Here is a 17,614-nt window from a genome sequence, read left to right as displayed (position 1 = left end):
TTGGATGTAAATGGGTGTTTACTATAAAATACAAGTCAGATGGGACGATTGACAGGTACAAGGCTAGACTCGTTGCAAGAGGCTTTACTCAGACCTATGAAGTAGATCATTCTGAAAATTTTTCTCCTGTGGCCAAACTTAACACTATCCGAGTGCTCTTGTCAGTTGTTGTAAATAAGGATTGGTCTCTACACCAACTTGATGTTAAAAATGCCTTTTTGAATGGGGAACTTGAAGAGGAAGTCTATATAAGTCCTCCTTCTAGGTTCTAGAGTCAATTAAAAAACAAGATGTGTAGATTAAGAAAGTCGTTATACGGATTGAAATAGTCTCCAAGGGCCTGGTTTGACAGGTTCACAACTTTTGTGAAAGCACAGGGGTATGTTCAGGGGCATTCTGATCACACTCTTTTTATAAAAGATCGACATCAGGGAAGATAGTTGTTCTTATTGTCTACGTTGATGACATTGTTTTATCTGGGGATGATGGTGCAAAGATCATGAGGCTCAAAACAGAGATTGCCGAAGAATTTGAAATTAAAGACCTCGGGAAGCTAAGATACTTTCTGGGAATGGAAGTGGCTCGATCAAAAGAAGGTATATCAGTTTCTTAACGAAAATATACTCTGGACTTACTAAAGGAAACAGGCATGACTGGGTGTAAACCTGTTGACACACTAGTAGAGTACAATGCGAAGCTCAGTGATAAGAATGATAGAATTCCTATTAATAAATAAAGGTATCAGCGGTTAGTCGGGAAATTGATCTACTTGTCTCACACAAGACCAGATATTTTGTATGCAGTAGGTGTTGTCAGTCAGTTTATGCAAGCTCCATGTGAGGATCATATGACAACAGTTGAACGTATCCTCCGGTACCTGAAAGGAACTTCTGGCAAAGGTTTAATGTTCAGAAAGATCGATAAACGATCTGTTAAAGCTTACACTGATTCTGATTAGGCAAGGTATGTTGTTGATAGAAAATTGACGTCTGGGTACTATACGTTTGTCTGGGGTAATCTAGTCACCTGGAGAAGTAAGAAACAAGAAGTTGTTGCTAGTAGTGATGAGGCTGAGTATAGGGCCATGAGTCTGGGGATTTGTGAAGAAATTTGTTGAAGAAAGTGTTATCAGATCTCCAGCAAGATAATGAGCTTCCGATGAAATTATTTTGTGACAATAAAGCTGCCATCAGTATTGCAAATAACCCGGTTCAACATGACAGAACTAAACACGTAGAGATTGACAGACATTTCATTAAGAAGAGGTTGGACAGTGGAAACATATGCATCTCTTATATTCCTTCAAATCAACAAGTTGCAGATGTATTTACAAAAGGGCTACTGAGACAAAGCATTGATTATTATGTAAGCAAGTTAGGCCTTGTTAATATTTATGCTCCAACTTGAGAGGGAGTATTGAAAATAGGGTTATTAACCTAGGGTTTCCTACTATCTATTTATACATTGTGTCCCTATGTATTCAGTTTATTAGATTAAAATAATAAGAAAAGTCTCTATATCGTGGTTTTTCTCCCTGTACGAGGGTTTCCACGTAACTGTGTTGTTATTCTCTTCCCTACTCTTTTATTTTTCTTCTTCGCTCAATCAAAATCTTTATCCCTCTCTCAAAATCATCAGAGCCCACAACTCTTGTGAATTCTCATACCCTACAGAAGGTTCTCTTATTATGGTGGCCATTTTGGTTTTTTTCTTCGTGATCGTTCGTTGAGAGAAATTCGTGAAGATCTTTTGGCTTCAAGGGTAAGTGTGTCTTTGAACCCTATTTCATTCTTTGTATTTATTCTTTAGCATGCTATAAAATTTTGTTAGAATGCATATTTTATGTTTCTGTTTTTTAATTCACGATGAAATTGAAAATTGAGGATTTGTTTGATTAAGGAGCTGAGAACACAACTACACAAGATAGAATTCACTCATTCCCATTCCTTCGAAAAGTAGATAAATTGTTCCCTTAATAGCTGGTTTCAGGTCTTGAACAATGAGGCCACAACCTCTCACTGGATTATAGACTGATTATTCATTAGAGAAATCAGTGGTACTGAAAGAGTTAGATGTAAATGTGGAGTAAAACAGTATTTTGACCCAGCTGTAGTTATGAGCATTTTTTAAGGGACATCACTCTTTTGATAGGTTATCCATGGACATTGAAATATATCTATATTGCGAAGAGTGCAGCTATGGATCTTTAGTGGAGTGATTGGCAGTTAATGAATATTGATTAACTGGATTAAAGGAGTTTAATCAATTAATCTCATATCATTGAAGCTTCTAATTTATAGGTCCATAAGGTACTCTTGTTAGCTCACTAAAGGATAGTAATGAGGAATGATTTAAATTGTTCAAATCAAATGTGGAAATTTTATATTAATCAGATTAATATATAATGATTAATAGAAATAATCTATAATCCAAATTACGTAAGAGAGATATATTTGAATAAGATTCAAAATATTAGATTTATACGAATTGGATTCATAAAGAGATGTACACATATAAATATGTGATATTTATATATTAATTCACTTCATATTAAATATGATTTAATATAGTCATTTAATTGATTAATTAATGGTTAATTAATTGATTAAGAAATAATGGAGCTTGGAGGTTAGTATAAATATATGATATTTATGATAATTAAATAAATGTATATTAAATAGGATGTAATATATGGTTATTTAATTAATGTGTCAATTAATTAAATAAGAGTTATTTATTTAATTAGCACTAAGGGTATAAAGGGAAATTCTTGGAGAAGGGATTAACCCTGCTCCATTTTAATATATTCTTATAGCCCATTTAGGAAGAGGAATTTTTTACACAAGTCTCCACATTCTCTCTAACTTCTCTCTAAAATTTTCTACCCTTTTCCTCCTCAAAAGTTTTTGGAAACCACTATTCCAAGTTCTTTAGAATCCTAGAGAATAGCAAGATAACTTTTTTGGTGGTGTACTTTATTGGAGAAGTTCACGATCGTTGATAACGATGGAAGAGGAAAGCTAGAAAATCAACAAAGGTGAGTTTTGATTTCTTCTTTATTTCCTCTTTTCTAACATGCTTATAGTTTTCTTTGAATGTTCATCCTACAAATGCATGTTTTATTTTACTATTTTTTGTTTCCACGAAAACAGTTGTCTAAATGCAAGGTATTCACACGCGTCTGCGGAAATTCGATTCCTTCAATTAGTATCAAAGTCAATGTTTTCTTGCATTTTGATTTTCTATTTTTTGAAACAAAAAACGGTGCATGAGGTGGGTTATTTTTCTGCATTTTTCTTGAAAATGATTTGAGGTTGCTTGATAGATAATTTCATTTATTGGCACCATAGATTGTAAAATTTTATGTTGATTTGATCGATGTAAGGGCCTATTGTTTGGGCATTTTACTTTTGCACTCGATTCTGTATTTTTGGGGTCGTTCAGGATTAGAAACAATGTTGTCCAGTGCCCAGAATTACAAAGAAAAACAAAATATTTTCTTCTGTCTCGTGGTGCCTGGTATCTTGGCATGCGATGATGGCTTGGACGAGATAGCATGTGATGATGGCTTGCGGCAGGACGCACTCCATGCATTGGGGTGATGACCTTGCAAAGCAGAGGAGCTTGAAGATAAGCACGTCAACGTATACCATCGTCGACAGTTACAAGACTGAACGCAAACCCATGCGACAAGTTGATGCCCATGCAGTGAAGGGGCATAGGCACGATGGATGCAATGCTCACAGTCGCTTGCAGAAGGACGATGCACATACGTAGAACATTGTTGTCTAACGCATGCGATACTCGAAACCCATGTGTCGAGCAAAGCACCATGCATCGAGCACTTCATCTGCCATGCATGAAGTTCATATGAAATCCCTTGTCCATCTCAATTTGTGTGCCATGGAAGGTACCTGGCAGATAGTCGATCGTAAGAGCCTCTTCCAATGCAAGGATGACATCTTTCCTTTGTAATTTTAATTTTGTTAAAATTAGGGTTCCAATATTTGGTCTATCATAGCTTTTATTTAGTTTTATATGTATGTGATGCATTATTTAACTATACGTTTTATATGTTGCATAATATATGTCATATAGTTTTAAAATCCCACCTTAGGATAAGCATGATCCTGCTTCATATAAATGTTATATTGTTACATGATTAATATAAGCATGCTTATGCATTATAATATAATTGTAGCATGTTTTAAGTAAGCATATTCATGCGTCATAAATGTTATAATGTATAATATAGAGCAATGAATATGTGTGTTTATTTTTTCATGTATGATAATTATAAGCGTTATAATTAGATGAAAAATGAACTTTACATTGATCATGACATTACTTAGATTAATATAAACGTTATATTTAATCAAAGTCGTCATAATGAAAACGAAAAAGGATTTTCACAAATTCATTGTTTTATTAAGGTTATAAGTTCAATGAATTAGATTAAAATCGATAATCAAGAGTTTCATGTAAACATAAGTTCAAATTTTTTAATGGTTTAAAATTGATTCAACTAGACTTATGTTAAACACATTTCTAATGAGATTAGAAATAGGTTAATCTTTTAACTTGTTTTAACAAGATTAAAATGAACTTAGCTAAAAGATTAAATTTATAAAATAATTGCCCATAAGGGACCTTTGTCTAAGGAACGTGCTATCTAGGCTGAGGTTTTTAAGCTAACAAAAAATGAACACCTCTACTTGGGAATGGATCTAGAAGGTGAATTGGACAAATATTTTATAAGCATTTCTAATGAGATTAGAAATAGGTTAATCTTTTAATTCATTTTAACAGGATTAAAATGAACTTGGCTAAAAGATTAAATTTATAAAATAATTGCCCATAAGGGACCTTTGTCTAAGGAACGTGCTATCTAGGCTGAGGTTTTTAACCTGACAAAAAAGAAACACCTCTACCTGGGAATGGATCTAGAAGGTGAATTGGGCAAATATTTTATAAGCATGTAAAAAGTGATTAATTTCATTATAAGAGTTTAATTAAAAAAAACACATATTGTTAAACTATTGAATATAAGCGTTATATTGAGCAAATTTAACAAGAACTTAATTAAAATAATTTAGCCTTACTTTTTCTAAGTTAACAAACCCAAAAGGTAAAACACTTAGTGGGTGGAAAAAGATATATATATATATATATATATATGATATGTTGTTCTTCCACTCATATTCTCTTAAAGAGTTCACAAGGTGAGATTCATACTCGGCCCTGTGGTACCCTGGGCGCAACCTCCCTTAGGAAGGTATTTACATGGGTCAATATCAAGGTGAATGGAGAAAGTGTTTATAGTAAGTGGGAGAAGGACGTGTGACAACATACCCTATGGTATCCTTCGTTAGTTTGTAATGTTTCTTTCATGCTCGGCCTCGTGGTGTCTTGAGCACACCCTTCCTTAGGAAGGTATTTGCATGAGGGAAGAGCATTACAAACTTCAAAAATGGATAAGACCACTATAATCAATTGCATCAATTATGTTCTTCCCTGAGGCAGACTGATTGGAGCAAGGATATAGAGTTGAAAATGAAGGGTTACACTCACGATAAAGCATTAAGGAAATTAATGATTTATTGACCAAATGAATGGTAATTAAATATTATATGAATAAGGAGTTATTATGGGATAATGTTTGATTGAGAGTGTCTCACTTTGGTGATAAGGAATAACTGAACACCCTGAGGTGGCATTTATTCCAAATCATTGAATGTATCATTGCAAAATTCAATGATGTTAGGGTTCATTAATTTTTGCTAAACTGATTGGATTAAAATAAAAAATGAATTTTTGCACAATTGTCTAGCATAAGTAATTTGTTATTGTATCAGCATGTCTAGCTCAATCGTTACTTTGCTTGGAAAAAAAAATTAACAGGAGAAAATTATACAATTTAAAAAATACGATGAATACGATTTTGGTAGTGGATGACCTCAAATTCGTTCTCACTGAGGAATGTCCTCCAGCCTCTTAGTATAACCTATCACGAAGTATTCATGATGCTTATGCGAAGTGGACTAAGACCAATGATAAGGCAAAGGTCTATATTTTGACAAGCTTATCTGAAGTCCTGGCTAAAAAAGCATGAGACCATAATCACTGCACGTCAAATATGGAATCATTGCGTGACGTGTTTGGAAAACCTTCCTCGCAAGCCATGCATGATGCTCTTAAGTTCATCTTCAGTGCACGGATGGCTAAATGATCTTCTGTTAAGGAACATGTTCTTAACATGATGAACCATTTCAATACTGCTAAGGTGAATGGAAGTCTCATAAATGAGCCCAATCGGGTGAGCTTTATCATGCAATCGCTGTCGGACATCTTTCTGTAATTTCGTAGCAATTGTATTATGAACAAATATGACTACAACCTCACCACCCTCCTTAATGAGCTATAGATATTTTCCTTCTCCAATAAGAAAAATTTCATCAGAGGTTCGACCTCTGGAACTAAATATGTGTCTCCCTCTTCATCTGGCGTGAAGAAGTGGAAAAAGAAGAAGGGTGGAAAGGGGAATAAAGCCATCACTGCTGCTACCGTCCAAAAATGGCAAGAAGGTCAAAGTTGCAAAAGGAACCTGTTATCATTGCAACCAAGATGGGCATTGAAAAATGAATTGCCCAATCTATTTGGCCTAGAAAAAGAAGGAAAAGGAAGGTAAATATGATTTACTAGTTCTGGAAACGTGTTTGGTGGAAAATGATAAGTATACCTAGATACTTGATTCACGAGCCACCAACCACGTTTGTACTTCTTTGCAGGAAACTAGTTTCTAGAAACAGTTGACAGCCGAAGCGGTGACTCTACAGGTTGGAACAGGAAAGGTTGTCTTGGCAGTTGCGGTTAGGAGTTTGAAGTTGTTTGTTGAATCAAAGTTTATGTTGTTAAACAATGTTTACTATATTCCTAATTTTAAAAGGAACTTGATTTTAGTTTCATGTTTGTTAGAACACTCTTTTGATGTATCTTTTATTCGAGAAACAATGTTTGTCTCGAAAAATGGTAATGATATCTGTTCTCAACAAACGAAAGCAACTTATATGTACTAAGGCTGTTAGTATCTAAAACTCACCACAATAGTGAAATGTTCAACACTGCAACCACTAAAACTAAGAAGAGAAAATTTTCTCCTAAAGATGATGCTCATCTTTGATCTAGACTAGGTCACATTAATCTCAATAGGATTGAGAGGTTGGTTAAGAATGGACTTCTAAATGAGTTAGAAGAAAATTCTTTATATGTATGTCAATCCTGTCTAGAGGGAAAAATGACAAAACGACCTTTCACTGGAAAATGTTATAGAGTCAAAACCCTTGGAGCTTATACATCCAAACCTTTATGGTCCGATGAGTGTAAAAGCTAGAGGAAGGTTTGAATATTTTGTCACTTTTACGGACAATTACTCAAGATATGGGCATGTTTATCTAATGCAACCTAAGCCTAACACACTTGAAAAGTTCAAGGAGTGTAAGGTTGAAATTGAAAATTTGTTACGTAAAAAGATTAAAACACTTCAATCCAGTCGAGGTGGAGAGTACATGGATGTTGAATTCCAGAACTATATGATAGAACATGGAAATGAAGGAATGGTGAAGTTCTGCAGCGGAAGCAAGGATTGGTCCAATTTTTAATTTTCACATAATGAAAAATTTACAGAACAAAATATGCATAATTTCAAAAAAAAAAAAAATTACAACATGCAATTGAAGGGGAAAATAGGGATAGAGTTTACTTACCCTTGAAGAACTCATAGCCTTCACGAATTTTCTCTTCTCCGGTCATGAACAACTACGAACAAGCAAACTTCCAAAAGTTACAGTAATCCAAGCAGGTATGAGCTCTGTTATTTTTGGAAGAGGGAGAGATTGAGAGGAGAATAGAGTGACTGGGATCTTTTTGAGATCTCAAAACCAGAGAATCCTCTATCACAAGTCTTTTGTGAAGAAGATTATCACCACCAACTGCCCCACTCACTACGTGAATTTAAAAGAAAATAAGGGGTTCCCTCCCTTTAATTTTAAAATTAAAATTTTAATTTAAATAAATATATTATAATATATATATATATAATAACTAATTATGTATGTATGTATGTATGTGTATATATATATAACATATAACCTATAGTTTTAATTTTCTCATTAATGCATGGTATTTAATATAAATCTTATTTATACTAAATTTAATTATATAAATTCAATTCACATAATTAATATTTGAATCATATTCAAATATTTATTTCCTCTCAAATAAACTTTATATAGTGTATCAAATACATTATATTAATCATATCACATATAAAGTTAAATTAATTATATCACATATAATTAATTCCCTCAATTAATTTGAAAAATTCAAATTATCCAAAATTAATTCTCATAAATCCCTGTTGAGATACAGAGAGTGTTTTATGGACCTGTAGATTGAAGTTCCAATAGTCCTTGAATAATAAATTAAATTTCTTTAATTAAATTATTCAACAACCATTAACTATCGGTCACTCTACTAAAGAGTGACAGCTACACTCTCGCACTACAGATATATTTCTGTGTCCATTGGATTTAACTAGTTAATAGTGTAATGATCCTTCACAAATTGTTCATAAGTACAATTGGGCCAAAATTACAAAACAAAATTATCGTTTTGCCCCTATAGTCACATCTAACTTCTTAAGTACCATCGATCCCTCTAATTAACAATAAGACATAGTCCAATTATGACCAAAGCCCTCACGGGGAAAGAGAAAGTGTGACGCCACACTATTCAAACCCTGGAATCAGCCCTTAAGGGAGTAATTTATCTACTTACCCCGACATCAGGGAAAGAGTGAATTTTGTCTTGTATAGCTACGTTCCCAGCTCCCCAATCAGACGAATACCTAAAATGGTAGGCTTATTGAGTCCACGATCTGGCCACTCTGATCCATACAAATCAAAAGACCATTTCACATGCAGGAGTTCCCAACTTACTCAGGATTCAAGTCAAGTCATCTATGATCATCATTGGTGAAATGTAAATCTCTATTATTAACAGTGTTATATAATGAGACTAATCATTTCCTGGTCTGGTCTTATACAAACTCCTTTGTATAGAATACCCCCGCTCACATGTCTCCCATGAATTATTAGGATCAAATCATTGTAGCACTTTACAACAATTGTAACATCTACAAAGCGTGTTATATTCGTAGTGTCACAAGGATGAGGTATCCAGCCTTATCCATCTACTACAGACCATTTAGGTTATCACTTAAACATGATCCAATTGTATGTCTCTACATACATGTTTAAGCTATAGCAGATAACCTTGGATGTTAGTTTATTGATTTGTGGGTTAATGTTACTAAATGTCGAATAAAACATCTTATATTTTATTAAATAAATAAATTTTATGTACACTACAATTACAAACTACGAAATCCATGATATTTACAACATCAACCCCAACACTCTCCCGCTTCTCCTTAAGCTTGTGGGGTATACATCATAAAAGTCATACTAATATATAAGTACACAAAACAATAAACTAGGGCATAATCCACGCCCAGTATAAAATCTCCCACTTGCCCTATACTAGATGTGGCCTATCCCATAGACCCATAGTCTGCAGGTGACCCTCAAACACCTTAGCCGTGAGGGTATTTGTAAATGGATCAACAACGTTGTGCTCCGAAGCTATCTGCATGACAATCACGTCCAATTTTTCAAGCATTGCAATGTTGCGTCTGTTTCCTATAAATACATCTCTTTGGCTTTAGGTCAAAGTAGGCTGAAAATTCTTGGAGGCTGAAGGGATATGAACTTGGAGGCTATGGAGGCCGAGGAAAGGTTTTACTATCTTCTTTTCCTTTGATGTTTTCGGTATCATTAAGTTAGATTTTAGTTTTATTTTGGATTGTAAACATGTATTGGCTTGAACTCTTGAAGTTGTCTATGAATTTATGAGTTAATCTTCATCTAATTTCTTGCTTCAACGATTTGATGTCAATTTCATGAGTTTTCTATTTTTAATTGATTCTTGCAATTCAGAGGTCTGTTTTCTTTGAATCTATTTAAACTCCTAATCATGATTATTGATGTTGACTTTCACGCTTTATCGTGCATGCTAATCGATTCTTAGTTCGTCACAATTTGCATGAATAATCTTGTTTAAGTATATTTTTGCATATTAATGTATAGTTAAGGTCATAAGTAGCAATAGTAAATTAGGCATTTGATGGTTATTCTTAGAACGTCTAATTGCCAGGTTCAAAGATAAAACTGGTTAATTGAATATGGTTTTCCTCACAACTAATCGACATAATTGAATCTTAAATCTTAATGCATGTGTTTTTAGTTCTATATGAACGCTATCGAACCCAATAGAATTTAGAAGTACGTAGATTAGTTAGGGTATGACCTTTCTGACCTTAATTAATAATTAGAACGTTTTCTTGGTTAGATTCATGTTAGTTGTCCGCCTTTATAGAAGTTAGTTAGATCAAATCAAGCAAGTAGTTATGCATGCATAATTTGAACGCATAGTCAATTGGTAGAAAACAATGATTGAAATTACATTGAATGTCTAACTTGATTTGAGAACTATATGAAAATTTTCTGTTTACAATTATCCCTTTCAATTTATTTTCATGTATGTTTTCGAATTAATCAAAACACAAAACCGCATTTTTACTGTTTTTCCACAATCAAATTTAACTTAAGAGGGAATTAATTATGTGCCTCTCTATGGTTTAACCCTGTACTTACCACCGTTGCAACGTTTTTATAGTAATAGGAGTAGTTCGGTAGTATAAATTTTCCTTTGATTCATAGCTCTTTTGGAGGCGACACCAAAAAACTCTCGAACAGGGCTGAGAATCACAAAAGATGTGGATTCTATCATTTTTGGAAGAGGAAGAGATTGAGAGGAGAATAGAATGACTAGGATTTTCTTGAGATCTCAAAACCAAAGAATCCTCTATCACAAGTCTTCTGTGAAGGAGATTATCATCACCAACTGTCCGACTCACTACGATTAAGAGAGAATTAAGGGGAGGGAAGTTATTTCCCTCCCTTTAATTTTAAAATTAAAATTAAAATTAATTAATTTAATTTATATATATGTGTGTGTGTGTGTGTGTATATATAACACTATATGTTATATCATATATACTAAATTTAATTATATGAATTCAATACAAATAATTATTATTTGAATCATATATATTTATTTTCTCTCAAATAAACTTTATATAATGTATCAAATACATTTTATTAATTATATCATATATAATTAAGTTAAATTAATTATATCACATATAATTAATTCTCTCAATTAATTTGAACAATTCAAACTAATCCAAAATTGATTCTCATAAATCCCTGTTGAGCTACAGAGGGGACCTTATGGACTGTAGATTGAAGCTTCAATGGTACTTGAATAATTAATTAAATTCCTTTAATTAAATTATTCAACATTCATTAACTGTCGGTCACTTCACTAAAGACCGACAACTACATTCTTCGCACTATAGATATACTTCTGTGTCCATTGGATTTAACCAGTCAATAGTACAATGACCCTTCACAAATTGCTCGTAAGTATAGCTGGGCTAAAATTATTGTTTTTCCCCTATAGTTACATCTAACTCCTTAAGTACCACTGATCCCTCTAATGAAAAATAAGCCATAGTCCAACCATGACCAAACCTCTCTCGAGCCAAGAAAGGGTGTGGCGCCACATTGTTCAAGCCTCAGAATTAACCCTTAAAGGAGCAATTTGTCTACTTACCCAACATCAGGGAAGGAGTGAGTTTTGTCTTGTGTAGCTGCGTTCCCAGCTCCCCAATCAGACGAATACCTAAAATGGTAGGCTTAGTGAGTCCGCGATCTGGCCACTCTCATCCATACAAATCAAAAGACTATTTCACAGGAAGGAGTTCCCAACTCACTCAGGATTCAAGTCATGTCATCTATGGTCATCTTTGGTGAAATGTAAATCTCTATTATTAACAGTGTTATATAATGAGACTAATCATTTCCTGGTTTGGTCTTATACAAACTTCTTTGTATAGAATACCCCCGCTCATATGTCTCCGCATGAATTATCAGGATCAGATCATTGTAGCAGTTTACAACGATTGTAACATCTACAAAGTGATCCTTATTCGTAGTGTCACAAGGATAAGGTATCCAGCCTTATCTATCTACTACAGACCATTTAGGTTATCACTTAAACATGATCATCTGTATGTTTCTACATACATGTTTAAGCTACAGAAGATAACCTTGGATGTTAGTTTATTGGTTTGTGGGTTAGTGCTACTAAATGACAAATAAAACATCTCATATTTTATTAAATAAATAAATTATTTAAACATTATAATCAGAAACTACAGGACCCACAAGATTTATGGCATCAACCCCAATGGGAATCACATCTCAACTCTGAGCACCTGGTACACCTCAACAAAACGATGTATCAGAAAGGAGAAATAGAACCCTGTTGGACATGGTTCGCTCTATGATGAGCTATGCTTCTCTACCTATCTTGTTCTGAGGTTATGCAATGGAGACTGCAGCTTCACCTTTTAAAACAATTTCCATCAAAGAGTGTTATTGGAACACCTTTTGAATCATGGGGAGGTCGTAAAAGTAATTTATGGCATCTCGGGATTTGAGGATGTCCAGCACATGTGCTTGTGGAAAATCTAAAGAAATTGGAACCGCGTTCAAGATTATGCCTATTTGTAGGTTATTCTAAAGAAACAAGAGGTGGTCTATTTTTTTGTCCAAAAGAAACAAAGTATTTGTATCGACAAATGCTACTTTCTTAGACGAAATCCACATTAGAAAACATAAGCCAAAGAGCCAAATCGTATTAAATAAAATTTATAGAGAAACTACTGAAACATTAACAAGAGTGGTTGAAAAGGCGAGCACTTCAACAAGAGTTGTTGATGTTGTTGGGGTTGATGCCCTAAAGTCTCGTGTCTTGTAGTTTGTAAACAGTATGTACGAACACTTGTATTTTTAATATATGATATTTACTTCACATCTTGTATTTTGCTCGGTTAATTGTTTTATTTTCTTTACTACAAACCAATAAACATAAAATCCCTGGTTATCTGTATGTGACTCAAGCATGTATGTGGTGATATACAAGTGGATCATGTCTTGAGTGATAACCAAAATGTTCTGTAGTATATGGATAAAAGAGGGAAACCTTATCCTGGTAATGCTACGGATGCAGCCTGCTTTGTGAAATGGTCACAAGTGTTGGGACTTGTCACGGATGGTCTGATTCTAATCATTCGTGTTGGGAATATGCGAGCGATGGCATCCTATACAAAGAGTTTGTATAAGACCTGACCACGAAGTGTTCACGTCTCTTTATATAACACGTTCATAACAGAGACTTCACTTCACTAGAATGACCATAGATAACATGACCTCAATCCTGAGTGAGTTGGGAACTCTTACCATTAAGGGCGGTCCTTTGATTTGTATAGGTGCGAGTGGCCAGTTCGCCGATTCAAACCTACCATTTTGGGGATTCGTCTGATTTGGGAGCTGAGAACTCGGCTACACAAGATGAAATTCACTCCTTCCCCGAAGTAGGAGTAAGCAAATAGATAGCTCCCTTAAGGGTTGATTCTGGGGCTTGAACGATGTGGTGCCACGCACCTTCTCTTGGCCAGAGAGGTGTTCACACATAGTTGGACTATGTTGTATTGTTCATTAGAGGAATCAGTGGTACTTAAGGAGTGAGATGTAACTATAGAGGCATAACGGTAATTTGGCCCAACTGTACTTACGAGCATTTATGAAGGGTCACCATACTCATGATTGGTTATATCCGATGGACACAAAAATATATCTTTGGTAAGAAGAGTTCAACTGTTTGTCTTTAGTGAAATGTCTGATAGTTAACGGATGGTGGATCTCGTGGCTAAAGAGTTTAGTCAGCTATTCACGAACCATTGGAGCTTCAAGCCACAGGTTCATTAGGTCCCTTGGGTAGCTTGGATAAAAGTCGAGAACCAGTACTTGGGTTAATTTGAAATGTTCAAATTGACAAGAGAAAGTTCGATTATATATGATATAATTTGACTGGTTAATTATATATGATATAATTGGCAAATGTATGAGATGCATTATTTTGGAGGAAATTAGATATAAATATGATTTATATCAAGTAGAGGAGAAAATACTATAGTAGATATGTGATATAAAACTATAGGATATAAATATAATATGTTAGGTTTTCATTTTTTTAATCATGCAATCGATATTCATTCTTCCGCCCAAAAGATTTCGTTAAACAATCGCCCGAGAGCCTATACGATAGTTTCTTCTCCGCCTAAACAATCGTCCGCCTCGCGATTTAACTAAACGATCGTATATGTTTTTCCTAAACGATCGTTCAGCATTTCCTACACGATCGTGTAGCTCCTCTATGCGATAAGCATTTCGGCTATACAATAGCATTGTTTACTCTCCCACTTGCTTATCTTCTACACGACTTGTTTCCTCCTTCCTCTACCAAATTCACCAAAGCCCAACCTTTGGGTTTTCACTCCGAGAATACTCGGGGCTCTTTAGTAGTGGTGTCGTCCCCGTTGCGGTCGTGAGTTCATGTTGTTCGTGCTTTTGCAGTCGACGTTTCCGTTGGGCATTTTTAGATCGCGTGGAGGTTTTTCGCTGTGTTGGAGTTCCAAAGATTGAAAACTGCCTTCAACTGGTATGGAACTATGTCCCTTTGTTAATTTGTTGTTCGTAGCATGCCAACAATTAGATTCTTTTGCATAACTGTATGTGTTGAATGTATATTATTGTATGTCGGTCACTGTGAGATCGGAGCAATCCGAACGCATTCATAGAACTCTTAGATATGAGATCCTTCAGATGTTGCTTCATCTAGTCAAACACGTCCTTCTCAAGTATTGAGAGAGTCATGACATAGTGGGAGGATTATAACCCAACCTACTCATCATTTTGGTTTAACAGAAACTCAAATTGTCAGATTAGATGATAAGGTTAAAGATCCATCGTCTTACAAGAAGGCAATGGTTGATGTTGACAAAGATGAATGGATCAAAGCCATCGATCGAAAATTGAGTCTATGTAACCCAATTCTATTCGGGAACTTGATCAACCTGATAGAGTTAAACCCATAGGTTGAAAATGGATCTACAAAAGGAAACTGGGTGTATATGGAAAGGTGCAGACCTTTAAGGCTAGACTAGTAGCAAAGAGTTATACCCAGGTTGAAAGAGTTGACTATAAAGAACTTTCTCACCTATTGCTATGATTAAGTCTATCTGAATTCTCTTATCTATTGTCACATATTATGACTATGAGATATGGCAAATGGATGTCAAGATTGTCTTTTGAATGGTAATCTTGACGAAAGCATCTACATGACCAACCAGAGGGATTCATTCAACAAGGTCAAGAACAAAAGGTTTGCAAGCTTAATTGGTCCATTTATGGATTGAAACAAGCATCTCGATCTCAAAATATAAGATTTGATCCTACAATCAAATCTTATGGCTTTGATCAAAATCTTGATGAGCCTTGTGTTTAAAAGAAGATCATCAACAGTTCAGTAGTTTTTTCGTATGTTGTATGTGGATGATATCCTACTATTAGGAATTATGTAGGCTATCTGACTACCATTAAAGAATGAATAGCTACTCAATTCCAAATGAAAGATTTGGGTGAAGTACAATTTGTTCTAGGAATCCAAATTATAAGGGATTGAAAGAACAAATCGTAAAACCCGCACATTACTTTCTCCTTTTTAATTATGTTTATTGTTTAAGTTAAGCAAAGTGTTGGGTTAAATATTTAAGTTAGATTGAATTTGTGCATTTTGAGGTTTTAAGTAGGTTTCACTTAAGTTAAGCAGAAAGTGCTAGCAAGTAGGTCAGTAACTGCTGTCGTCATATCTCTTTCGGTTTTAGAGGGTAAACCGGGAGGGGGTGTGACAAGTTGGTATCAGAGCATAAGGTTTCGGGAATGAGAGAGAGTTCATGCATATTTCCAGGTCCCAGTGGTATGAGTCCCTAATATATGTACTATCAATTAGGTAAAGATGCCGAGAAGAGGTGGCAGGCGAAGCAAGTAGACAGTGGATGGGAAATTAACCCTACGGACCATGAACATGAGGTCGAGAGGAACTCAGGAGTGAGTAAGAGAAAGACCTGAGGACCTGTAAATCAGGAGGCAACGTCTGATGGAGAGTCGAGTACTCCTCAGCCCAGAGTAGATCCTAAGTTAGAGGATAGGGTGTTTGATAAGATTGCCCAAAGATTGGCAGCCAGCGTAAGTGCGGTACAGGCTGACTCGGAAAAGAATTATGGCATCGAGAGACTTCGAGCCCCTTGGTGTTATGGCCTTCGAGGGAACTACTGACCTCGCAGAAGTGAAGGTATGGTTGGACCGAATAGGGAAATGTTTCAATGTGATGAACTATCCGGAAGACCGTAAATTCGGGTTAGTTGTGTTTCTATTGCAAAAAGGAGCAAAAAAATGGTGGAAGATGGTATCTGCTAGGCAGAATAGCTCAATTGCTTTGTTGTGGCCTGAATTTAGGAAGGCTTACAAGGACAAGTATTACCCTAGCTCTTTTCGAGAAGCAAAAAGAGATGAGTTCTTTAGGTTGGTGCAAGGAACTTTAACAGTTGCTAAGTATGAACAGAAATTCATGAAACTATCTCAGTATGCTCTTCCCATTATAGCGAAAGAAAAATACCAATGTAAAAGGTTCGAGAATGGTTTGAGAAAGAAGATTAGAACTCTAGTAACTTCTATAGCCAACTGATTGGATTTAAACCAGCTGGTGGAGACTGCTATTTGAGTTGAGCGGAGTTTGGGGGATGATGAGCAAGTACAGAAGAACCGAGCGATGTATGTGGGGCAGAGGGACAAGGGATTTCAACCCCCAACTTTAGGCCAATCGAGTATGAGTAGGTCCAAAAGTTGGATTGGTAGAAGTCCAAGAGGAAGAGACCTCAATCTACATTAGCCGACCAGGTGTAGCACGCTCTGGTGAGCCATCGCCAATACAGAGCGGAAGCCCTTGTGCCAGAACTATGGCAAGAAACACTTTAGGGTATGCTACAGCGAGAGTGGAGTTTGCTTCCAGTGTGGGAAAACAGGTCATTTCAAGAGGAAATGCCCCTAGTAAACCCGAGGGGTCCATGTAGTTCAACAAGTGTCCTCTCAGACTGTTAACTAGCTAAGAGGTGCTAGGAACAGAGGAAAAGGGACAAGTGGTGCAAAGCTGAAGGGTGTGACAGAACGACCTCAGCAGTAAGGGCGTGTGTATGCAGTTACGCACCAAGAAGCCGCGGAAGCTCCAGATGTAGTGACTGGTAATGTGACTTTGTAATCAGTCTGCTTATGTTTTAATTGATCTTGGTGCCACACGTTCCTTTGTATCTAGCATGTTTTCATCACACTTAGATAGGTTCCCTGATGGTATGCCAGAGGATTTGTTTATCTCTACTTCTACGAAAGATGTAGTAGTAGCAAACGATTGGTATAGGGTTTGTGATGTGTTGATTAAAGGTCAGGATTTCTGTGTTGACCTAATTCCCTTA

At 35.5% G+C, this 17,614-nt stretch overlaps 1 protein-coding gene across 1 annotated transcript; it reads left to right on the top strand.

The window, feature by feature from the left end:
• The first annotated feature begins 16,368 nt into the window (after nucleotides 1-16,368).
• LOC120090884 lies at nucleotides 16,369-16,833 on the top strand. The gene has a single exon (XM_039048581.1). It carries the CDS (start codon nucleotides 16,369-16,371, stop codon nucleotides 16,831-16,833), a length of 465 nt encoding a protein of 154 aa, XP_038904509.1.
• Nucleotides 16,834-17,614: the final 781 nt, after the last annotated feature.

Source organism: Benincasa hispida, chromosome 11 (genome assembly GCF_009727055.1).
Source record: "Benincasa hispida cultivar B227 chromosome 11, ASM972705v1, whole genome shotgun sequence".
In the NCBI taxonomy this organism is placed as follows: Eukaryota; Viridiplantae; Streptophyta; class Magnoliopsida; order Cucurbitales; family Cucurbitaceae; genus Benincasa; species Benincasa hispida.
The sequence above is the reverse complement of the archived record's forward strand: the minus strand, read 5'-3'. Positions and strand labels throughout refer to the sequence as shown.